This window comes from Macaca thibetana, chromosome 20, assembly GCF_024542745.1.
Source record: "Macaca thibetana thibetana isolate TM-01 chromosome 20, ASM2454274v1, whole genome shotgun sequence".
Lineage (NCBI taxonomy): Eukaryota > Metazoa > Chordata > Mammalia > Primates > Cercopithecidae > Macaca > Macaca thibetana.
Window position 1 is genome coordinate 16,422,961 of NC_065597.1, and position 26,605 is coordinate 16,449,565.

Here is a 26,605-nt window from a genome sequence, read left to right on the forward strand (position 1 = left end):
AAGGCAGGTTTAGGCTGCAGCAGAGAATTACCACATTCAGGTAAAGGAAGGAGATAGCTGCCGGTCAAAACACAGCCAGAATTTTGTCTTCAGATGTTGTCATTGTATTTTTCTAATGGAAACTTGAAAAAAAAGGCATCATGTTCACAGTAACCAAAATGGCAATCCATGGCATCTGCAAATCCAGTCATGTGTGTGTTTAATCTGAAACAGAATAGACTTAGCTAGGATAACACAGCTACCTTTAATGAGTCACGGGGCTGTTATGTAAGAGAGAAATAGAATGGTTCTATGAGTTTCTCTGAGACAGAACCAGAAGCCAAGGGTGGGGGTGAGGGGAGACAGGGTCTGACACCCACTCAGATGCGTCACGGCAGGCCAGGTCAACCCTTCTCAGTGCATGATCATTTCAAGAACTCAGAGTGGAGCCTGCATCTGGGGTCAGGGGGAGTTGCTTCTGCACAGCAGCGCTGGGCATAGGATGAGGCACTTGCCTTGGGGACAGAATTTAAGGGGAAGCCAAGCACTCCATCAAGATACTTAGTATTTCCATGCCGTAATGTAAGAAATCAAAATTAATTCCAAAAAAATCCATAATGAGCAAAATGTCAAAACCTAGGTAAAGAGATCAGTCTGACCTCAGGCTGTCATAAGGCTCGGTGGAGCACTGCGGCACAGGGAGGAGTTAGACTGGGCCATGTTAGGCCAGACCAGATGCAGAGAGACTGTGGTGTACCCCGGGCAGGTGACACCTGTGTGCTCTGTCTTCCTCCCCAGCAGCAGAGGCTCTGAAAAATGGTTCCCAAGATTATACAGTGGCATTTAAAAATTTTTATTTGTGTTCTTGTTGCATAAAAGCTGGTAATATGCTGCAGAACAGGTTTCTGAGAAACACAAATTGGTCAACACTGGACACTTTTTCATTCGTTCATCCATTCATTCATTCCTCACTTTAAAAACTGAGCATATGCTTTGGGTCAGAAAGTAGGCATGTAGAGAGGAGAGGCCCCTGCTGTGTGCTAAGAAGTTGTCAGCGGGACATGCAGGTGGCATGGTGCTGTCCAGTGCATGCTGTGGAAAAGGACTGCACAGGATGCTCCCTGGGGACAGAGGAAAGGTTCCCACCCTAGAACCCTTGAGGAATGGAGGGAGAATTCAAGGTGAGTGTGCCAGACGGGTTGATGGGAACGGACATTCTAGGAGGAGTCACCATGAGTGCAAAGGATTGGAGGTGAGAAGCAGCATCATGGATTCAGGAAACACTAGCGGCCTCTATTGATAGAGCACAAAGGGCGAGGGAACAGGGACGATGCGTGAGGGTGCAGAGGGCCAGGTTAAGGAACTTGGAAAGTGGAAAGTGGACCTTTTCCTTTTCCTAAGGATAGTGGAAAGCTGTTGCCCTGAACTTACTTGTGTTGCGGATAATTCTGCATCTTGTTGGGTACTTTGAATTTTGGGCCTCATGCACACCCCACTTAACCAAACTTCCTTTTGGCCCAATTGGGGTATTCATCCTCATTTACTTGCTTGAATAATAAGACATTTCTAAAAGACCTCTATGGACTCAGGAAAACACTTACTTCAAAATAAGCGAATACGCTATTTGTTCCATGCTGTGCTGTCCTTACCTCTCTGGTTTTCTCTCCCCCAGGTGTGTGAGGAGGTGCCTGCTATGCTGCTTTCCAGCCCCACCCCTAGTGGGGTCATCCCCCCTAGCAGCACCATCCACATACCACTGGCCCTAGAGACCCAGGTCACTGGAGAACACAGATCCACAGTTTACATCTCGATCTTTGGGAGCCAGGACCCCCCTTTGGTGAGAATCCATTTTCAGAACTGCAGTTGAAATTGCTGTGCTTCTCAAACATTTTGAGCTTTCTCATTTAAGGCCCACACTGTATTCACATATGTCCCAGTTTCTTGGAGTTGTAGGGTTTTATGTTTTTACTCTGCAATGGTAAAATACCAGTGCAATGTGACTTTATGGAATCTGTTTATGGCTACATCTAACAGAAGCGGTGTTTTATAGCAATCATCCTTAAACCTAACAGGATACCAGGAGTCTCTCTCTGTCTCTCTCTCTCTCTCTCTATCTCACTCACACACACACACACACACACACACACACACACACACACACACACACTCCCCCACATGCCTGACCCCTCTCCAATCCTTTTAAATCAGAATCTCCAAGGGGAGGAAGCCAGCACATCTGTACAGGAGCCAGCACATCTGTATGTTTAATAAGCTCCTTGGTTGTTCCTGGTGCAAAGCTGGGTTTGGGTATCACTGGTTTGTCACCTATGGGCTAGGAGATCACTTTCTTTCACTGTTCACCTGAGTTTTTCTTGTATATTGACTTGACTTGTGGCTCATATTAGCAATAGTCTCTCTAAGAGGAAGAGGGATTCATGGAAAGTTCTCCACTGCTTAGGCTGAGTTGAAGGATAAACATTGAATCCTACAGGAGGTTGCCCAATAGGCTCTGTATTCCTAGACATGTGATTTTCTTGGGAACTAGTGATGTCACCTTACATTTCTTTGACGTGACTCTGATTGCTTAGAGAGCATAAAACACTAGGATTTTGCTTTTATCTCTTCCATATAAGATGCTGTAGATAAGCCACCTGACTTACAAAGCAGCATCACCAAGGCAGGCCAACCCCAAAACATGTCACCAGTTCAGGTCCCCCACGAGGCTCACTGTGCCCCTCCCCCACCCCCCTGCACAGATGCGGCCCATGAGAGGGTAGCTTGCTGAGCAGCCAGAACTTTGTGAAAGAAAAAGGCCACCTTCCTCGGGCAGACACAGTGCCTGGCTCAAGGGACAGGGAGAAGAGAGCAGAGCAAAGTGGATTTCAATCTCCGACCCTCACAACTATGTGCAGTGGCCCTGCCCTGCCACACCACTTGTAAAGCAACAGAACTGGAACTCAAACCCAGCCACAGTGCTGACCCTTAACCCTGTACTAAGTGTTGTTGAGGCTGGAGTGCTGTGTGGGATGGAGCGGACCCAGATTCTGGTTTCCCCTCAGTGCATGGCTCTGGGCTGACCTGGGAAGCTGCTCATCCTTTCTGGGGAGGAAATCCAGGATGAATTCACACGTCTGACCAGCATGGCCCTCACTGTGTCCCTGAGACCACAGCACACCAGTGGGAAGGGGTGCCAGTTCTCATAAGCATCCTCTTATGCCCTTGCTTTTTATTGAAGGAATGGCTATAAGTGACTAGCCATTTCCAGCTGTTCCTGTGTTCTTTCTCTCTGGCGGAACTCAGGTATGTCACTTAAAGAGCACTGGAGAAGGCCCAGTTATCTACGTCCATCCCAATCAAGTGGACTTTGGCAGTATCTACGTCCTAAAAGACTCTTCCAGGATTCTCAACCTATGCAACCAGTCCTTCATTCCTGCATTTTTCCGGGCATGCATGGTAAGTCACGGGACATGATGAAACGCAGCTTTGGCTTACAGGCAATGGCCCTATTTTTGCAACATGTCTTTGAAAATGATCACCAGAAGCAGAGATTTGCATGGTTATGTTGTTGCATTAAACCACGTCATTCCCATCCCCAATTCTTCTTTATTATAATGAATTATTAACATAATGATTTATGCATCAATTAATAATTTTGTTGATTAAGGGATGCCTTAGCTTAAGGGACACCTATTATAATACTTTTGTTGATTAAGAAACACAGTGTGCATGTGTTTTGGTAAACAGGCAAGTACAATCAATAGAATCCCAGTTCAGGAAGATGCTTCAGAGGTCAACAAGCTCCCCTCCTGAACTGTACCTAAGCCCAGCTCCAGCCCTCAAAAAAACACTTTTTAGATGTCTCTTTAATTAGAAGTGCTTCCTTTAATTTGAGTCCTTTTGGCTACAAATGTGTTAGTGTGTTTATTCTATTTTTGTTCTCTTTTCCTTCTAGCAATATTTTAAGGTAGTTTGTAAGGATGTATGAAATACAGGAGAGTATTCACCAAAAACAGAAATTAAAGTAAACAGCAAAGACAGATACAAAATAGATGTAAAATGGTTTTAGAAATGGTTTTGTCTCATTTTTTTGTACAGTTGACCCTTGAACAGTGTGAGGATTAGGGACACCAAACCCCTATGCAGTTGAAAATTCACATATAACTTTTTTTTAAAACTTTTATTTTAGTTTCAGGGGGTACATGTACAGGTTTGTTACATAGGTAAATTGTATGTCACAGGTTTGGTGTACAGATTATTTTATCACCCAGGTAATAAGCATAGTATCTAATAGGTAGTTTTTGTATTTTCTCTTCCTCCCGCCCTTCACCCTCAAGTAGGCCCCAGTGTCTCTCGTTCCCTTCTTTGTGTGATATTTGGTTTTCTGTTCCTGCAATAATTTGCTTAGGATAATGGCCTCCAGCTCCATCCATATTGCTGCAAAGGACATGATTTCATTCCAGACACATAGACCAATGCAACAGAATAGAGAGCCCAGAAATAATGCCACACAGCCTGCAACCATTTTATCTTTGACAAAGTTGACAAAAGCAATGGGGAAAAGATTCTGTATTCAATAAATGGCATTTGGATAACTGGCTAGTCATATGCAGAAGATTGCAACTAGACCCCTTCCTCATACCATATGCAGAAATCAACTCGATGGATGAAAGACTTACACGTAAAACCTAAAACTATAAAAATCCTGGAAGATAACCTAGGCAATACCATTCTGCACATGGCCCCTGGCAAAGATTTTATGACAAAGATTCTAAAAGCAATTACAACAAAAACAAAAATTGACAAATGGGTCCTAATTAAACTAAAGAGCTTCAGCACAGCAAAATAAACATATAACTTTTAACCTCTCAAAAACTTACTGCTAACAACCTACTGTTGACCAGAAGCCTTTCCAATAGCAGTATTAACACATATTTTGTACGTTATATGTATCACATACTGTATTCTTACAATAAAGTAAGCTAGAGAAAAGAAATGTTATTAAGAAAATCATAAAGAAGCACAAATATACTTATTCATTAAGTGCAGGTACATCATCATAAAGATCTTCATCCTCATCATCTTCACATTGAGTAGGCTGAGGAGGAGGAGGGAGAGAAGGGGTTGGTCTTACTGTCCCATGGGTGGCAGAGGTGGAAGAAAATCCACATATAAGTGGACCAATGCAGTTCAAACTCCTGTTGTTCAAGGGTCAAATACAGTTGTATTTCATAATGACGTTTAGACCAGCTTGTCTTCTATAAGCTAATTTTTATTTTTTTTATACAAGAACAGACATGAAATGATGGGGTTTTGTAGAGTTTAGGAATTTCTAATTCAATAATTGAAAGTATTCTTGATTTTAGAAATAGTTTTCTAAATTTAAATATAAAATGTTTAATTGTATAGCCCTCTGCCTATCGTCAATTTATTGCATTTGAATGAGAACTAACATTTAGTTTCAGCATATTCAGATTATTCATCAGGTATTTCTGAATAATCAAGTATTATTAATTTCATAAAATTTAAGGAATGTCATTTTCTGCTGACTTGTGACAGCTCACCAGAGACATTGGTCCCAGTTAGCAGCCATTTATCATCATCATTTATTTTTATTATCATTTATCTCTACTCGTTATGAAGGCAGCCATATTCACATACAGCCACTGGTCTTTTTAATAGAGGTTTTCACACAACCCCAATCGTGCTTTAGCACTGTATGAATCTCATGTAAAGAATATTGTTTCATAATGTTTAAAGAAAAATCCTATAGAAAAGACATTTTTACTAGTTTTTATCCAATTAGTTAATTGATGTGTTTGGTAGAAAGCACAGGGTACCGCTTAGTAAGTGTTGCTTCCTGGTCCAGTGCCGAGTTGATGCTGGGAGAGGAAGAGTCAATCTCTGTTTGGTGAGCTGAGATCACACCACTGCACTCCAGCCTGCGTGACAGAGTGAGACTCTGTCTCAAAAAAAAAAAAAAGAAAAAAAAGGAAAAAAAGAAAAGTGGTTTTAACTTCAAGTAGTTCTCATAGGGGAAAATTAAACTCTTATTTCAGCTGAGTTTTTTTGGATGTCCTAGTAAATATGATATGTATTAACGTTATAAAAATTGAATTATGCTAATTTGAAATGAACTACAGTGGAAAGAAACTGAAAAATTTCAACTTGATGTACAGTACCAAACCTTCAAACGCATTCTTACAGGAATTACTAAGCATTAGGAGAGAGCTTCAATTAATAGTTTATTCCCCAAGCCTATTACAAATTCAGGTGCTGGAAGTTCTTCTCTTTTCTTGTTGGATGCTGTGACAGGAGGGGCCACTCTATCTCCTCTTTTAGCCATGGGTGAATGTCAGCCCTTCCCAGATGTGGCAGTCACTGTCAGCCACCTGACACACTCAGCCTCATGTGTAGCCACACAGCACAGCACCACTGTGATTAGATTCACCCTTCGCATGAAGCATCTGTTTGTTGTCAGCCAGAGAGGTCAGGAGATGGGAAGCTGGAAGCCTACCTCCACAGTGATGTTGGAAGATAAATGACAGTTAGAGCAATTTGTAATTTCTCAGAAACAAACACTATACAGAAAAAAATGATTTTTAAAAACACCTGGGACCTCTTCATATAGTATGGAAGGAAGAAACAGTGAAGATTATATTTTTTATATTCCATTAAAAATTTATTTTGAGTGTAAAAAAGTTTATTAGTACAAGGAAGAGTATTTTGTGAGCTGGAGCAGTAGGCTCTCCTTTGCTTTGGAATGCCTGTGCCTGGAATATCAGCCTCCACCAACAGTTCCCAGCAGGCTGACTTATTTGAAACAATCGAATAAGGCACCTCTGGTTTGGAGGAGAGGGAAAAAAAAGTCAGAATGTGAGAACGGAGAATGGAAAGGCCCTGTTGGCAGGAGAATGTGGACTCTGCTTGTATGCAGGGAGCTCTGTCAGGAAGAGAGACTTTCCCCTCCCTGTGAGCAGCGGAAATAAGGGTGCGGATGCAGCAGAGCCCCAGGGCCCTAGGGACCTCAGCACTGGGCTATAGGACAGATGCCTCCTTTTAATGGGTGCCCCTTGCTAGGCAGAGGAAGTGCCTTGCTCGGTACTTGTTTGGAAGCATCTGGAATCATTTTCTTTTTGCTCTTGGCTCTAATTCAGCCTTGACTACCTTTAGCTCAAACCTTGGGTCCAGATGTCAGTGCCACCTTGGGACTCAGATGGCACCAAGACGTCCTTGTAGCGGCCTTCTGTCTCCGTGATCTGCAGGGAAAGGCCATTGTGAAGAGATACTTACAATTCCTGCATTCAGGAAACAGGCATTCAGATGCCTCATCCAAGCATGGTTCTTTTAAAACATTTATATTTCTCTCTCACTTGCCACAGCTATACACAGTGATATGGCAGCAAGGGAGAATTATTAGGCTTTCAAAACTCCTTCAGACCCTCAGCCACTGGGTTATTTCCTCATTTAAGTAGGGACCCGCTTTCTATATGTATTTGTTGATGTGTCTGTCTCCTTTAAATGACAGTAGTCTCTGCACTGACTTTCCAGCAACTAGCAGCTGGCTTAACAATTATAATGATGACAATATGGTGACACTAAGTTAATTCTGACTAACATCTATTTCATTCTACCTATTTGTCACTTTATATACAGTATTTCATTTACTACAATTCTGTGAGAAAATACTGTTATTATCCCCATTTTAACCAGGTAGAAATAGGTTAAGTTAATTGCCACAACTTGTAAGTGGCAGGCCTGGTTCCGGCCCCAGTGGTCTGACTTCTGATTCCTTCTCTTTTCCTCTGTGCTAATGAACTGCCTAACTTTTCCCCAGCAATGATTATGAAAATGGACTTGGAAATGGTGAAAGGAGCATGGTTTCATGTTTATAAATGACCCTTTAAGGTAGACACAGCTAGAGGAGTAGGATTTGTTAAAAGGGCAAGAGAAGAAATTAAGGAGTATTTCTGAAGTAGAAAAAAGGACTGGATACACTTCATTTTATGCAGAGAGGTGTTGAAATGTACATATACAAATTATGTCTACAATGCCATTTTTCAGCCAACAAAAATTCCTTCAATTGTATATCTGAAATAAAGACACATAATTTACTTTTTCACTTTCTTTTTTATCCTTTGTAGTATAACATAGAGCATTTAGTTATGTATATAAATGTGTGTAAAAATTCTTCACTAGGCCGGGCGCGGTGGCTCAAGCCTGTAATCCCAGCACTTTGGGAGGCCGAGGCGGGCGGATCACAAGGTCAGGAGATCGAGACCACAGTGAAACCCCGTCTCTACTAAAAATACAAAAAATTAGCCGGGCGCGGTGGCGGGCGCCTGTAGTCCCAGCTACTCAGGAGGCTGAGGCAGGAGAATGGCGGGAACCCGGGAGGCGGAGCTTGCAGTGAGCCGAGATCGCGCCACTGCACTCCAGCCTGGGCAACAGCGTGAGACTCCGTCTCAAAAAAAAAAAAAAAAAAAAAAATTCTTCACTAGTATAGCTAGTAGAAGTTTAAAATTCAAAGTTATGTCCCCTACTTTAACAAAAGAAATAGAGAAACTCAGAAAGAAATTGGCTGGCACGCATTTAACATCAAGGGAGATTGTCAGTGCCGGACTCTATCCATTTTCGGAGAGTGAAAATTGTGGCTGTTGCCAGAGAGCTCATTTTAAACTTCTTGTAGCAACTGGTCTGTAGAAAACTGCAGCTATGCCTCGTACACTGCATCACCCCTGCATACTGGAGCTCACTGTAGATCTGAAACTCTGTCTTCTCCTTGGGGAATTGACTATATTAGAAGATTCCATGCTAGAGACATTTCTAATGGACAAACAATAAGACTCCAGGGCCTTTTGACAGATGACATCATTAAGCTATTCCACCCCACACTGTGTGTGAAGAGGAGATAGAATGGGCTGTTTCTCAGGCTTCAATGAGTAGATTAGCTCTGCCCTCTAAATTGTTACATCTGTGGAGGGAAATGATGAGGAAAAAGGCATAAGGAAAAAGGAAAGAAATGTACATGAATCAGAGACCAACTACAGTTGTTAAGCCTCCTTGTATTCTTTTTGTTTCTGATGGGTTTTACAAAATAGTAGCTTTGTTTCCTAAGATGTATTCACAATATACTATTTAGTTTTTAGCTCACAGCCCAGCTCTTGTGTTAATGTGATTCATGCCTAGCACGTGCTGTGTTCTCAACACATACCCACCCCCCTTAAGGTCTGCAATGTCCTCATTCAGCAGATCAGATAACCGAGATTCTTTTGGTTGAGAGAATTGGCCAAGGTTGCATGATAAAAGTCAGTCATCACTCAGCTTCTCTACATTTTAGTCTATTTTCTGTCTGTTCCACCACAGAATTATTTAATTCTGGAGGTCAGACACTATGTATATGAAACATATTTTAATACAGAAAAAATCAAGAGATATACTTGATATAAAAATTAACACGTTAATCTTTCCCCACATTTATTTGCCTCAGATCCTTTACTTAAAGAAATCAAATATTAATGTTAATGTCTATGGAGTTCCATAGATTCTCCTTGCCAGTCCTATGTCCTTTCTCTCTGCCCAGAGGCAACCGTATCATGAATTTGATGTGTGTCCAAGCCATGTTTTTATATTTTATTACATAATATATATTATATGTATTCATAAATACTATATTGTGGCATTTTGTTGCTTCTAAAATGTATGTAAATCATATCACTGCATGTGACATTCTGCAACTTATTTTTCAGGCTCAAAATTATGTTTCCAACATCTATCCATGTTAATGCCTATAAATCTAGTTATTTCATTTTAGTTGCTGTGCATACTCCATTTACCATTTATTATGTTTATTTCTTTGCCTACTTGTTGACAATTGGTTTATTATAACAATGCTGCAATGAATAGAATACTTGTCTCCTTGTGTACATAGGCAAGAGTCTTTGGGTGTATGCACATAGGGAGTATATCTAGGAGTGGAATTTGTTGGCTCTTCAGGTAGGTACATTTTCAGCCTCATTAGATCTTGCCAAATTACTCTCCAAAGTGATTATATCAATGTGCCCTTCCAGGAGTGTTTGAGGTATCTGTTTATGTAGTGGCTAAAACTTAGTGTGGTCTGACTCAAGTTCTTGCTAGTCTGAACATGAAATGATATCTTATTATAGTTTTAATTTGTATATCCCTTATTAGTATTACTTATTACTGTTTCATTCAGGTGTCCTTTTCTGTCAGTTATCTATTATCAATTATTTATTTATAGATGTTATATATTGTGGATACTAGCCCTTTCTTTGTAATGAAGTTTTGGATTTTTTAAAGATATTTTTAGTTTTGATGTCAATTTTATGAATCATTTTCTTCACTGTATCTGTTTTCTTTCTTTCTTCTCTCTCTCTCTCTCTCTCTCTCTCTCTCTCTCTCTCTCCCTCTCTCTCTCTCCCCCTTTCTTTGTTTCCTTCTTTTCTTACTTTCTTTTTTTTTTTACAGGTTCTTATCCTGTCACCCAGGCTGGAGTGCAGTGGCACAATCGCAGCTCACTGCAGCCTTCCACCTCCCAGGTTCAAACCATTCTCCCACTTCAGCCCCCAAGTAGCTGGGACTACAGGCACACACCACCACACCCTGCTAAGTTTTGTAAATTTTGTAGAGATGGAGTTTCATCATGTTGCCCAGGCTGGTCTCAAACTCTTGGGTTCAAGCAATCCACCCACCTCAGCCAGTGCTGGGATTATACGTGTGAGCCACTGCGGCCAGCCATATCTGTTTTCTATGTATGGTTTAGGAAATCCATCCCTGTCCTTCTATTTGAATAGGTTTCGACTCTTACTTTTCATGCCTTTAATCCAGCTAAGATTATTTTTTTATCTAAGGCAAGTAAAGTCTGTTTTTTTCATGAAGAAAGCCATTCATCCTATCACCAGTTCTTGCTACTCTTTCCTTTTTTCATGCATTGATATTGCTTCCTCTGTTATACTTCAGACTTCATATGTGCCTAGGCAGGTTTCTGAGCTTTATATTATATTCCATTTATCTATCTCCATGTCACTATCCTTACTGTCTTAAAAGCTACAGCTTAATGATAACAATAATAATACTTGTTATATATCAGGCACTGTTCTAAGTCCTTTTGTATGTATTATTTTACATGATCCTTAACAATTTAATTAGGTAGATTTTATTATTATCTCTATTTTACCAATGTGGAAAATGAGGCACAGGGATAATAAATAAGTAGCTCAAATTTGCACACCTAGAAAATAAACGCTGGAACTTTACTATGAATATCTACTAGGATTTCTTTTATGTCCTTTAATTAAGGCTTATAATTTTCTTCATAAAGGTCTTACACATCCTTTGTCATCTCTCCTAAGTTCCTTTGTGTGAATGGTACCTTTTTGGCATTGCATTTTCTAACTAGATAATAATTTATAGGAACTATTGAATTTTCTTGTATCAGCTTTCAATCTTGCCACACATGTCTTCATTAGTTCTGTTTGTAGATTTTTGTCTGCAAGTTTCCTTTCCAATCCTTAATTCTTTGCTGCTTTTTCCTGATTCATTGCATGAGCTAGGCTTTTCAATGCAATGCTGAATAGTAGAGGTTATATAAGACATCTCTGTCTTATTCCCCACATTAATCAAAAAGCCTCAAATGTTTCATTTTAAGCGTAACATCTCTTATAGATTTTTGGTAAATGCCTATGTCACATTAAGAAAGTTCTAATCCTTTCTTATTTGTTATCATTAACACATGCTGAAATGTAATGCATTTCCTGTACCTATTCAGATGATTTATGGCTTTTTTTCCTTACCTGTTAATATAACAAATTAAATTAACAGATTCTCTGGTTGTGAATCACTTTTACATTCCTGGGGTGAATCCAACCAACCATAACATACTATTATTCAAGTATGCTATTGATACGATTGCTATCATATACTTACATTTTTGCATTTGTTGTTTTACATTTTTATGTTACATTTCCCTGGTTTTGATATCAAGAATACTGCATTCTTACAACGTGACTTATCCTTACCTCTTTTTTTCATCTTTGGAAAAGACCTTATATAATCATTATATAAAGTAGGATCTATTGCTTAATGATAAAACCATTTAGTCTCAGGATCCTGGTGTGTCTATGGATGTTAGGAGATTAATGGAAATGTATGGAAATTGTAACTAATGAATAATTTTCTACAATGACTATTCAGATTTAAATTTTTCTAGACTTTTAAAAATTTTATCAAAGTTTGCAAATGTATTGGTATAAAATTATTCCAAATACTGTCTTATGATTTAAAATGGTAAAAAACATGGAGGAAACTTAAATGCATATTACTAACTGAAAGAAGCCAACCTGAAAAGGCTACATATGTATGATTCCAATTATATGACATTCTGGAAAAGGCAAAACTATGGAGACAGTAAAAAGATTAGTGCTTGCCAGAGATTAGTGGGAGGGATGGATGAATAGGCAGAGCACAGGGGAATTTTTGGGCTATGAGTCTATTCTGTATCACTCACTAGTTACCAAAATAGTTGGTTGATTTTTTTCTTCTTTTATTTCTTGTATTTCTCTGCTTTTTTTTTTGTGGTTATGTTTCTTTTTACTAAATTATGTCTTTCTAATGCTAGAGGTCCGTAGTTTATGATGCTTGGTTTAGCTGAGCATATGATTCTATTTGATGGTTTTTCTCTTTTCTTTCCACTCTTTGAAGATTGACCTCTGGCATTAATTGTTGGTGATAAAAATTTTGCTGTTAGTCTGATTATTGTTCCTTTATAAGGAACTTGTCTTTTCTCACTAGTTGTTCTTAAGATTGTGTTTTTATCCTTGATTTTCTTAAATTTTCTCTTTAATGTATCAGAGGATTTGAGCCTTAAATTCTGGAATGTCTCAGTCATTATCTCTTCAAATATTTCTTCTCTGACATTCTTTCTGTTACCTTCATTATGAAAACACACGCACGCGCACACACACACACCAGTGTGTGTATATTTTATATATATATATATATTCTTGTACTATCCTACATGTCTATTTTTATTTTACTTCTTATATATATTTTTCACCTCTTCATCTCTCTCTGTTGCCTCTTCAGTATGTTTCAATTTACAAATTCTGATTTTGGCAAGTCTGAAGTTTATTCCGTCTATTTACATTTGCAGTTTAATTTTAATGACTACATTTTTCAATTCCAAGATTTATAATTGGTTATAGCCGCTTATTCTTGAGTCTTATCTCACTGTCATGGTTTCATAATCTTTGTTTTATGTATATTATCCTATTCTGTATCTCTTTAAGAATCTTGGGTACATTTTCTAATCAATTTCAGTTTGCACTATTGATTGTTCCAGAATGAATTCATTACCTGATTGTTTGCAGCTATTCTTCTGAGCATTTGGAATTTTAAATTATAAATCAATCTGATATAGGGGATGTTTCTCTCTCCTTCTCAGTGCTCACACCTTCTTTTCTAGCATTTTTACATTTGCCTTCAGCCTAGACAGTGACCACTAATCCAGAATCAAATTTGAGCTCCTCCCATGGGGATGCTGGAGAAATCACAGATTCAGTCACTGCATTGACCAGTGGCTTGGCCTCAGGTTTGTCTACATAGCAGTCTCTACTTTAGCACCACCACGTCCACCACCACTGGCACAGTCTGTGTATGGGGTATAGCTTCAGGAACATCACAACTTTGTTCAGCCTTCTTTCAAATGCCAGGAGGCTGTCTTAGCAGGGGACATTAGGCCTCGTTCCTTGCTTCCTGCAGGATCATTTTGGTTCCTGTTTTTCTTTCTCAAGCTGCCTCTACTTGTTTCAGAACCTAGAGCCAGTAGGTCTGTAGGTTCAGGCCTCTCTATTGTTTCGGTTCTACTTGTGGCCCATATGATGTTTATCTTAGTTTGGAGTAAAGCTATACCTAGTTCTTCATTTTTTCAAAATTGTGCATCTTTTTCTATGTAAGGGACATGTTTTAAAGCTTCAACTCGTTGATTTATAGTCAGCCCTTGTAACTACTTTTTATAGTGTTTTATGTATTATCACATGAACACTTACAAAAGGATGGTAAAATGTGTTTTCAGTTGGCATAAGAGAGCACAGTTCTTCTTTTAACTTTTACTTTAGATTCAGGGGTGCATGTGCAGGTTTATTATATAGGAAAATTATGTGTCATGGGGGTTTGGTGTACAGATTATTTTGTCACCCAGGTAATAAGGTAATACCCAATAGGTAGTTTTTTTAATCTTCTCTCCCCTTCCACCCTCCACCTCAAGTAGGTTCCAGAATCTTTTGTTCCCTTCTCTGTGTCCATGTGTACTTAATGGTTAGCTCCCATTTATATGTGGTATTTAGTTTTCTGTTCCTACATTTTTTATCTTTGCCTTAATAGTGAAAAATCTATAAAAGAAATTCACATGCATATCAACACAGTGAGATATCATCTCACCCCAGTTATAGTGTCTATTATTAAAAGGACCAAAAATAACAAATACTGGCAATAATGCTGAGAAAAGTGAGCTTTTATCCACTGTTAGTAGGAATATAAATTAGTACAACTACTATTGAAAATAATATGGAGACTGCTCAAAAACTAAAAATAGAACTATCCTATGATCCAGCAATCCCACTACTGGGTACTTATCCACAGGGAAGGAGATCAGTGTTGCAGAGATGGCTGCACCCACATGCTTACCGCAGCACTGCTTACAAAAGCCGAGATGTGGAACCAACCTAAGTGTCCATCAACAGATGAATGGATAAAGAAAATGTGATATATAGATACAGTATAATACTATTCAGGCATTAAAAAAAATGAGATCCTGTTATTTCCAGCAGCATAGATGAGCTTGGAGGATATTACGTTAAGTGAAATAAGTCAGGCACAGAAAGATAAATACCACGTGTTCTCACTCATATGTGGGAGCTAAAAAACAAATTGAGATCATAGCCGGGCGTGGTGGCTCACGCCTGTAATCCCAGCACTTTGGAAGGCCGAGGCAGGCGGATCACGAGGTCAGGAGATAGAGACCATCCTGGCTAACATGGTGAAACCCTGTCTCTACTAAAAATACAAAAAAATTAGCCGAACATGGTGATGGGCGCCTGTGGTCCCAGCTACTTGGGAGGCTGAGGCAGAAGAATGGCGTGAACCCGGGAGGCATAGGTTGCAGTGAGCTGAGATCGTGCCACTGCACTCCAGCCTGGGCAACAGAGCAAGACTCTGTCTCAAAAAAAAAGAGATCATAGAAGTAGAGAGTAAAATTGTGGCCACAGAGGCTAAGAAGGGTAGAGGGGAGGTGGGGAAAGGAGAGGTTGGTTAACAGATATAAAATTACAGCTAGGTAAGAGGAATAAGTTCTAGTGTTCTGTAGCACTGTGGGGTGACTGGTTAACAATATTTCATTTATATTTTCAAATAGCTAGAACATAAATGTTCTCAACACAAAGAATGATAAATGTTTGAGGAGCTGGATATGCTAATTACCCTGATTTGATCATTACACATTGTATGCATGTATCGAAGTATCACTCTGTACCCCATAAATATGCACAATTATTGCATGTCAAATAAAAATGAAAAATACATCATTTAAAAGAGAAACTGACAGGAATAAGGGAATAAGAAGAGAAGAAAATTCTAGTTTATCTTGGTGGACATCTATCCTTTTGCCACATAAAAGTCATGGTCATTCCAAAATGGATTGGGTTTTTCATGAGCCATCTGAAGTAACCCATTTAGTGCCAAAGAGGGTAACAGTGATAACAGTAATAATAGTATTAAGAGACTTCCAGAAGCAAAGGTTTGTGCTTAATAGAGAGCTGTAAGCCCCTCACTCCCACCCCCAACCCCACCTGAGACCTTTTTCATTTTGCCAAAGCTAAATGTAAAACCCGAAAGATAGATTCCAGCAGTTTATATATTGATTACAAGCCACAGTGAGAGAAGGAAAGCTGTTGATGGAGTGTTACTTCACATGGTGGGTCAGCACCTTCCTTGAATTTAGAATGAAAGCTCTACTGATTGAATATGATTCATATGAGAATAGTTTGAAGCCAAAATTAAAGGAGGGAGTTTGGTTTCCTTGTCACTAAGGGCTGTCCAGAAAACAAAAGGAAAATACCTTGGTCTCCTGCATGCCTTGTAAGCTTGTGCATCTTCATTTCATCTGTCTCAGCTCTTAACTAGTTTTTAAAAATTATTTTTTCTAACTAAATTATACAGCTAGCACCTATCATTACAAAAGGAAATTAAGGTAAAGCTTCCTTTTATGGATTTAATGTGGGGGTTTTTTCTTTAAATCCCACCTTCTCTCCCCCATAAACATTTATGTTTCTTCCCCATTACCAGCATCATCATCAACCCAATTTATGTCACTTTTAAGAGATGGCTGTCATTGGGTCATCATCAGCTAAAGCATTTACTCTCCCTGTTTTGTGCACTGATAGTATATAGTCATATTCAACATTAAGTCAGTAAAAAATCAAATAAGTGTTTTTACATAATGAACAAAAACAAGAAGTAGTACATTAAGTAGCTTAGCATAGAGGTTTATTAATGATATTAAATCCCCAACACAAATCCATCTAGGTTATTTGATGTTTATCAGGGATAAAATTATATATTCTCCCTCTGTTTCATTTTCTCTTCCCTGTCACAAACAAAAGTACAGAGACTGAAGAAGTGTATGCGACATGATAGAACTCTATGTAGGATGGCACCTGGAGTATGTCTTCTTTTAATGTCAGTTGCAGTGAAATTGCATGCAACAATAAGTTTCATGCTTTGGAGGAAAAAATATCTCCCTCTGGGGTGTTAGGACATTGAATTGGGATGCATCTCGGAGGGAAAAGCAACATTGTCTGAGGGCAGATATGATCATGTGCCATGTACAGTTGCCTTACATATGGTAGTTATTCAACAAACAGTTGTTCAGTGTATGAGTACTAAGATAGTATACTGTACCATCAAAAGTGAGGATGTTGTTTTCAGACATAGCTGAAATTATCCTGGTTCTGCATTTACTAATTCTAGGCGAGTTATTTAACCTTTCTGAGCCTTTGGTTCCTTCTCTTTAAATGGAACTAATGATGGCATTTAGGAGATTAAATATGTGAATGTATGTAAAAAGTACCTGTTGAAAAAAATAAGCATTCAACAAATGGTAGCTTTGATTATTAATGTTGACAGACAAAAAGAGCCAAGTGAAATGGCTTGTGAAAAGACATCACTTTTTGTGACACTACATTTGAAGGTCTTTTATTTTTCTCGGATAAGTAAAAGGACAAAAGGGACACTCAGATAGGCCTTAAGGTTTAGAACAAACTGATCCACATAGTACAGATCTCTGTGAAATGGGAGTTCTAATGCTGTCTTTTCCATACTCTTGACTTGTTTCTCTTAATTTTTGACAGTGAAGCCATCTTATAAAATATAAAACATCTGTATTGATGAATACACATATGTCCTTCCATAACAAAGAAAATGGGTTTATTAGGAAATCATTTACTATTTAGAAACTTTAGGCTCTTTAACTTTCTGATTTTCTATCTTCTTGTAGCTTACTTGTTTGTAAAGATGCTTCCTAGCACTGTGTAAATCGTGCCTGCGTGCTCAGGAGCTCTCCTGTTTCCTTTTATTTAACCATCTTTCCTTTCATTTTAACCATCATGCCTTGCATTTGATTTGACACCTTTCATTGAGTTTTGGGAAGACGATGACTCTCAAAAGATGGTGGTCTTTGTTCAAGGATGCTAAGCTAGTAACCTAAAAGATTATTGTTACATATTACTTGAAAGCAATGTGAATTAGATATACTTGCCTTCCTAATAATCAAAGTCAGTTAGCCTCATAATTCTTACAGACTATTTTTTCAACAAATAGAGAAATCAAGCAGTAGAACAATTGCTTGACCAAAAGGGACTTTAAGCACATCAGTGATCAAGGGCTTTCTATTCAATCTGTCATCCCAAACTCTTTCCCTCTAAGAACAAGGAGAAAAGCTGGACAAAATGAGAAAATCATGAGCTTGAGAAACCAGGGAGCAACAAAGCTAGTGACAACACAAAAGGAAAAGAAAATCAAGAGATGTATGCCCAGCATTTGGGATTGCTTTTCCTATATGCCTCCAGAAGACATTGAAAAGTTTAAAGTAGCTTTCTGAAGACCTACCTGTCCAGGGAGATAAAAATTGGAGTCAGGTCAGGCTAGGGAGATAAAAATTAGAAGAAGATGGGCTCTGGTAAAACGTCTGGACTTTTGGTTGGGACTCTGAAAGGATGCACACTAGGAACAAGGATAAAATAGAGCAGACCCCCGATTCAAATCATGTCAATCTCCACCTGAAAGATGGAAATTCTAGTTCCCCCCATAGCTTTCCCAGAAGCAAACGTATATCATCACGGGAAGAAGAGAACTATTCTGGGCCTCAAAATACCTCTACAATTTGTGTATACAACATCCAATAGTTAATCTTAAAATAACCAGGCACATAAGGAGACAAGACAACTTAGTAGAAAACTAAAATATGCTCAATAAGTTCAATGAAATAAAAAGTAAATTTTAGAAACGTGATGGAGTTCTGGAAACTATAAAAAAGAACAAATGAGAGTCATAGGCCTGAAAAATACAATCGAAATTAAGGCTCAACAGATGAATTTAACTGTATATTAGATCCAGACGAATAGAGGCTGGTTGAAGTCAAAGACAGGCCTGAAGAAACTACCAAAAATGAAACATGCAGAGATAAAAGGATGAGAAATACAGAATAGATGATAAAGCAAACAAACATGGGGGGTATGGTTACTGGAGTACCAGAGAAGAGGAGAGATGGGGAAGAATAGATAAAGGCTGAGACCAAGCTATCAAAATGCATTATGAAAACCAGGCAAGATAAAACCACAAAACCACATTTAGGCACATTCTGGTAAAGATGCTGAAGATCAAAGAGTAAATCTTAAAGCATCAGGGGAAAAAAGGTTGTTTACCTTAAAAGGAATAATATTAAACTGAGAGCTGATTTCACAGACACTGCTGAGGGCAGGATACCATTATGAAAACAAATGAACTACAAAAAAAGTCTTCACACTAAAAGGTAGAATTCTAGCCCCCTTCTGCCCCAATTCGCAGAATATGACCAGAAAACTGGAAGGTTCTTCTGTGGGCAATTTGACCAGCCACAAGGAAAGGCAGAAAGGCAGACATAAGCTGTTAGTTGGGCATCTAAAATGTCTGGTGGCCTGTGGTGGACTGGCACCCAAGCACACAGTGGCTTTAATCTCTCTCTCTCTCTGTCTCTCTCCTTCCTACCTTCTTTCCTTCCTTCTTTCCTTCCTTCCTTTTCTTTTTTTCTTTTCTTCTTCCCTTCATCCCTTCTTCCCTTCCTCCCTTCCTCCCTTTCTTTCTTTCTCTCTTTCTCTCTCTCTCTCTTTTTCTCTCTCTTTGTCCTTCCTTCCTTCCCTCTTTCCTTCTTTCCTTCCTTCCTTCCTTCGTTCGTTTGTTCCTTCCTTCCTTCCTTCTTTCTTTTTCTTTCCTTTCTAGATGAGATCTCACTATGTTGCCCAGGCTGATCTTGAGCTCCTAGGCTCAAGTGATCCTCCCACCTTGGCCTCCCAAAGTGCTGGGATTACAGGCATGAGCACTGCACCCAGCCTTAGTGCTTTACTCTTAAACATAAGTACTTAATCAGGCTCCACCAGGAAAGCCTGTAATGCAGAAGAAAGAAACCAAAAACATAAAAATGAGAACTTGGAGAAAACAAATACAATGCAAGAAGAAGAAAGTTTAAAATAAAATGATAATTAAAAATCTCAGGAAAGTAAAGATGACTTTGTATCCATGAACAAGAGCAGAGTGATATTTTTTAAAAGAACAAAAACAAAAGTATGCTCATAGATACTAAAAATATAAGCCAGATATTTAAAATTTGATAGAATATCTGGAAAATAAAATTGAGGAATAATCAGAAAGTAGAAAAAGAAGAAAAAGATTAGGAGAAGGAAGAGAAAATTAGACAGTTTGTTCAGGAGTTCTAAGACCCAATATGTGCTGCAAAAAAAGAGCAGGTTCTTAAATGCAGATGAAAAAGTTACCCAAGAAATAATTGAAGGAGTGTTTTCAGAACAGAGGAAAGGAATTTACGGAGAAGGTTCATCAAATATGCTGCATGGTGGATGGAAACAGGCCCATGTCAAGGCACACCATAACTAAGTTCCAGAACACTGGACACAAAGAGAAGGCTGCAGGAACTTCCAGATTAAAAAAAAAAAAAATCATGGTCAAAACCAAAAAATATATGAACCGAGTGGCATCAGACTTATTGACAGAAACACTAGAGAAAAAAAAAATTACTTTCTGAAGGAAAATAAATCCTAATCTTAAATTCATCATCTAGCCAAAAGACTAACAAAATCTGGGGATGAAATACATTTCAGATATAAAAAATCTCAAAAAATTTACATTCCACATACCTTTTGTCAGGAGGCCACTGCAGAGTGCTACACCACAGTTAGGAAGGTGTGGATTCAGCAAACAGGGGCTCAGACACAGGAGAGAATGCCGAGGGATGCACAGGATGGTGCTGCCTGCCGGTCCTAGGACACCAGTCACATTGTAGGCCCAGAGGGCAGCCTGCCCAGATGGGAGTTCGAGAACAGGCAGCTCCAGGAGAGATTTGTCTCCAAGAAGATGGAGCCTGTGTAGAAGATGTTTCTGAAAGTACTGAGCAGCAATTTGCCTCTTTGGTTGAGGGGATGAGTTTGTGATGAATGTGGTGCTCATGATAGATACATGAAAACCACATGAAAACAATTCCTGGAAACAGGAACGTTGTATAAGAAAGGAAATGTCATCATAGGCCATTTTTTTTATAGCTCAGCTGAGTTTAGTATTTGCATACTCATGATGGTACAAATGCAAATATCTGTCTCACCAAAAAATAAATGTTAACTATATTGGGATGATGAAGAGAAGAAAGTGAAAGAGAGAGAAAGAGAGACATGGAGAGAGGGCAAGAAAAAAGCTATTAATATTTACCACGGGGAGAAATAAATGAATACCGTGCAAACTGAAAACTTAAGAAGTAGCAGTAGGGTACTTAGCAATATAGAGGCAAATCCATAAAGCAAAGGCTAAAAGAACTGACAGTGGTTGACTGTGTTAATGGTCAAGGATTTGCACCATGGGAAGATGGGAGAGTGGATTCCAAGGACTGCTGCTTTCCACAATATGCCTTTTCCAGAACCTTTTGAAATTGTGTGTATGTATACCTTTCATACAAATTTTAAAAATTTAAATCACAGTGCAGAACAGTCTGTAGAGTATTGCACCATTTATGTAAGGAAAAACATGTATGCAAATATTGATCATAAAGTATATTTGGAAGGATCCTCGGAAAACTCTTAACAATGGCTACCTCTGGGGTTGGTAACTAGTGACCATGCACTGGCAGAAGAGAGACTCTTCACCCTTTAAATCCATTTGAATGTTACACTGTCTACATGTATTATTTATTTTTTTAAAAGCTTCTAAGAAACAAACTGGGAATGAGACTGCAGCAAGAGAGCAAACAAAGTTAAAATTAAATGAGCTCTAAAAAGAGTGACCATATCCTTTTAATATGAGTTATTTATTCAATAAATATAAATGTGTGTCTCCTTGTTACACAAGTAACACTATAGAACAAATATAAGTTAAAGATAACAAAACAAATCACTCGTCATCCAATCATGCAGATAACCACTATTAAATTTTTGGTGTGTATCTTCTGAATTTTTTACGGTATGTGTGGTCTGTCTGTATTCCTACTCCCTCCTATGGGATAATACTATTTTGTTACCAGCTATTTTCACTCAACAGTATATTGTAGTCACCTAATATGAATTATTAAGGAATATTCATCTACAGATCATTTTTACTGGCTAATTTTATTGCATCATTTGACTCTACCACAGTTGATTTAACTAATCCCCTACTGATAGATTGTTCCCAGTTTTTTACTACTATAAGCAATGCTTGTGTCTCAATTTTGCTGACATCTGTAACTGTTTTCTTTGACTAAATTTCTAGAAATGCAGTTGCTGGGTCAAGTGATGTGTGTAACTAAGTCTTGACAGATATTGTGAATTCTCTCCCAGAGAATTTGTACAATTTATATCCTACCCCCAGCACTGTTTAAAAATTTCACTCCTAGATTCTTGCTAACATTTTTGCGGATTTTTTTTTGGCCAAGTCTGACAGATGAAAACATATTTTATTGTTATTTAAGTTTGTGTTTATTTGGCTTACTGGTGAGGCTGGACACCTTCCATATATTTACTGACCAAGAAATAAATACTACTTTTGAGCCCTTGTCCTATGCCTGGTATTAAGGGGAGAGATAGAGGGTAAATAGAATTTTCCTTCTTCAAAGAGTTTATAATCTCATAAAAGAAACAAATATACAAACAGTACGGCTGGATTATAATGTGAAGCACAGAGGAGGAAGTGATTCATTCTCCTGTCAAATTGAAGTTTTTCATGGGTCGGAACATTTGAGTGAAGACTTGAAGGCCGAGGAGAAGAAAAACAGAGAGATGGGGATACGCTTTCTGAGAGCAGCATATTTAAATGCAGATGATGCTTCGAACACTTGGGAAAGGTAAATGACCTGGTGTCCTGGAAACTAAGCCTAGAAAATGCAGTGGGGCCCTCTGACGAAGATTTGGGAGTAGATCCTCCAGGCCAGAAGCTCCTCTGGTACCCCAGTCCTGGATTGTGGGCCGCCGTGTTGGCAGAGTCTGGGTGACTTCTCACACGGCAGTGACAGCCTGCCTCCCACCAAGATTCACACAAAATGATGGATTCCCCAGATAGAAAAAGTGAGTCCATGTATGGATCAAACAGAAAAAAGTGGGGTCCCTGAATTCTGGAACTTGTATGTAAAGTCGTGGCGGGGGGAGTGTGTGTATGTGCATTTTTTGATGACGGGGTTCCATGGCTTTCTCAAAGTGGATAAAAAGACTCATCGCCTCTGATCCGGACATTGGAGAGCCGTGCAGAATCCCCAGCAGGAGAGCAGCAGGATCAGATCACCGAAAGATAAACCTGTTGAAGCAGGATATTTCCCTGACCCCTTCACGGGACTCGCAAAGGGAGTGTCTCCTTTACTCAGCCCGCTGCTCTCGCGGGAGGCAGCACACGAATGAGGTGGGAACTGGAGCGCATGAGCATGAGGGCGGAAACCAGCCAACCGCGTCCGCACCAGCAAGATCAAACTCTACTCACTGGGACCGGCTGCGCCCCACCCCTCACAGGTGGGAGTGTGCAGGTGAGTGGGTGCAGGAGCCAGAGTGAGCACTCCTGGGTGTCAGCAGGAGCAAACTACATGCAAGCCCTGTGGCAGCATCCAAGCATCCGGTCGGGTGGGGGGCGGGGGGTGGTCAGTGCCTGCAATCCCTGAAGCCCCAGAGGGTGTGTTACAGTGCTGTTTTAGCTCTGCCATCTGCTGTGGACACCTTAGGTGTCTGTGCCAACCAGGGCAAAGGGCCAGCGTGACAGCATTTTGTATCTGCACTCAGGGATCCCGAGCTCTTGTCCTGCAGCCAGGAAAAATGAGGTCACATGAACAAATTTAAGGATGGTAAATGTGGGAGATTTAATTGCCGATGAAAGTGGCTCTCAGGGGGAGAGGGAGCTGAAAAGGAGATGAGGCAGGTAGGTGATCTTCCCCTGAAGTCCGGCCATCTGCAGTCGGATTCTTCTCAGAAGTTATTCCATCAAGCTGTCCCCTCTGCAATCCCCAACATGCAGCTGCTTCTCCTCTCTGCCAGCTGAGTCTGGAGTCTTTATAGGCACAGGCTGGGGCATGGGGTGGGGCCGTGGGTGGTTAAGGGAAAGGCAACATTCAACTGGGAAAACAGGGATATAAGTTCTCACTTTGGGCCATGGGTTCAGGCTTTTCAGCTGAAAGGTAGGGTTTCACCGGGGAGCCACCCTTTTCTACCTAGAATTCCTCTGCCCCCAGTCCCTATCACTGTCAATAATGTAGACTGGGGAGGGTGCCAGCAGGAAGGAGAACTGAATGGGAAGTTTGGAAAATAACGTTAGTAGCGATCACCACTGACTGAACATGTAATCTATGATAGACGAGGTGCTAGATGCTTAGCACCCTTTTATTTTATCTTCAAGTTAACATTTAACATGAAAGGAAACCAAAACCTAGATTTTAAAATTAGTGCAAGGTCACTAGGCTATGAATGGCAGAGTCCATAGTTGACTACCAGGTCATGAGACTCTCAAGCCCACACTTCTGATTGTGACCTTAAATTGCCTCCCGTGTAAAGCTCTACACCATTTCTTCTGCATCTCATCTCCTAATTTTCAGTTAACTCTCTTAAGCAGCAAAGTGACTCACTTCAGGGAAAAGAACTGTTATGACAAGAGACCCCATTTAGAAGACAAAAAGGAGAAAGGGCCTGTAATCCCAGCACTTCGGGAGGTTGAGACGGGCAGTTCGCTTGAGGTCAGGAGTTAGAGACCAGCCTGGCCAACATGATGAGACGCCGTCCCTACAAAAAAAATATAAAAATAAGCCAGGCATGGTGGCACATGCCTGTAATCCCAGCTACTCAGGAGGCTGAGGCAGGAGAATTGCTTGGACCCAGGAGGCAGAGGTTGCAGTGAGCCAAGATCATGCCACTGTACTCTAGCCTGGGTGACAGAGTGAGTGAGACTTCATCTCAGGAGAAATTTTTTTTAAAAAAAGAAAGGCCTTGGTGACCCTTCATTGTTCTTGTTCCACAAAGTATTGGTCATCTGCTGAGATAATAGTGTAACTGCAAAGAAATCCCTCGCTCTGCACATTGCTTCCTATTGTTATTTGCTCTCTTTATTTCATGGAAGGAGATTCTTGCAGATTTCAATTGGCAAATGAGTTATTTGGAAGAGAAGCGCACAGTGCTATTTTCTTCAAGCTTCCTAGTTATTAGCACTACAGAAAGCAAGTCTGTGTGAGCACAGCCACACTCCTGGTGATTGTTGAGGTGACATGTGCAAACAATGGTGTTCAGTTGTCCCTTTTGTGGCCAATATTGAACACACAATAAGGAAACCTATAAAAGCTCTGGCTGCTTTACCTTGGGAGCTGAGCACTGCATAAGTGTACTGCTGCCCTATTGTCAAATAAAAAGCAAATGTTATCTTTAGATATGTGAAACCTCAGAGGGGAGGGCTTAACACTCATCACTGGTGGTCACGGAATTCTGAATTGCAAAAGATCATAAATTTTCCGTCTTTCGCACAGTCATATTCCCTGCAGGCACGCACATACCTCCTGTACATGTTGTTTACGAGCTGCTCAAACAACTCTGGCTTTCTAGTTCCAGACTGCAGAAAAAACAAAGGCAGGTATGGCTGACATTTTCATGGAAAGCTTAGGAAGGCTCATTTTTTTTTATCATCCTTGGAACAAATAGATGGAACCCTGTATTAGGTTTCTCTTGCTGGGTACCAAATTACCACAAACACAGCAGCTTAAGGCAATACTAACTTACGATCTCAGTTTCCGTGGGTAAGGGGTCCAGCCATGGTCAGGCTGGATTCTCTCCTTAGGATCTCAAGAGGCTGAGATCAAGGTTAGCCAAGCTCCATTCCTTTCGGGAGTCTTGGTGAGGAAAAGATCCACTACTGGGCCCCCCAGGTCATTGGCGGAATTTTTTTCCTTGCAGTTGAATGACTGAGTCCCTCAGTTTTTTTGGTGGCCCTCAGGGACTGCTCTCAGCCACTTTGGAGTTCCTCGCCATGTTGTCCCTCCCTTAGGCCCTCTGTGCTTGGAATCTTTTCACCAGGAAGAGTATAGTCTGGTTAAGTCACGACTGCTGAGGATAATCTCCTATCTTAAAGTCAACTGATGCCGGGCGTGGTGGCTCACACCTGTAATCCGAGCAATTTGGGAGGCCAAGACAGGGGGATCATAAGGTCAGGAGATGAAGACCATCCTGGCTAACACAGTGAAACCCTGTCTCTACTAAAAATACAAAAAATTAGCCGGGCATGGTGGTGGGCACCTGTAGTCCCAGCTACTCAGGAAGCTGAGGCAGGAGAATGGCGTGAACCCAGGAGGCGGAGGTTGCAGTGAGCCGAGATCACACCACTGTACTCCAGCCTGGGCGACAGAGCGAGACTCCGTCTCAGGAAAAAAAAAAAAAAAAGTCAGCTGATTTGGGACCTTACCTACATGTGCTAAATCCTTCACAGCAACACCTGGATTTGTGTTTGACTAAGTAACTGAGGGAAGATAATCGTGCTCCAAGAGGTGGAGATCCTGGAGGCCAGCTTAGAATTCTGCCTATCACAGCCCCACAGCCTCTCCTTTCCTGGCAAGAGTCTTGTATGTTAAATGCTTCCTTAGCATCCATCTTTGTTTTCTGTTTTGTAATTTTTTTTTTTTTTTTTTTTAGCAAATACTATTGAACTCATAATTGTATGTCACGTGGGGCATTTCAGATTTGGGGAAAATGATGACAGTAGTTTCCATTCTTGAGGACTTGCTTTGTGCCCAACACTGTGCTGAGATTTTACCTGCACTCTCTCACTCATCCATCCCCACAGCTCTATACGGAAGGTATAGTCAATATCCTGAGCT

At 40.0% G+C, this 26,605-nt stretch overlaps 1 protein-coding gene across 3 annotated transcripts in view; it reads left to right on the forward strand.

Annotated features, from left to right (window-relative positions):
- The window catches only part of HYDIN (HYDIN axonemal central pair apparatus protein), a 463,051-nt gene that overhangs the window by 208,902 nt on the left and 227,544 nt on the right, over positions 1-26,605 (forward strand). For all 3 annotated transcript variants that reach the window (XM_050772650.1, XM_050772651.1, XM_050772652.1), the window contains 2 exons: positions 1,652-1,816; positions 3,280-3,432. In XM_050772650.1, coding sequence (XP_050628607.1) covers positions 1,652-1,816; positions 3,280-3,432 — 318 coding nt within the window. The remainder of the gene's footprint in view (positions 1-1,651; positions 1,817-3,279; positions 3,433-26,605) is intronic.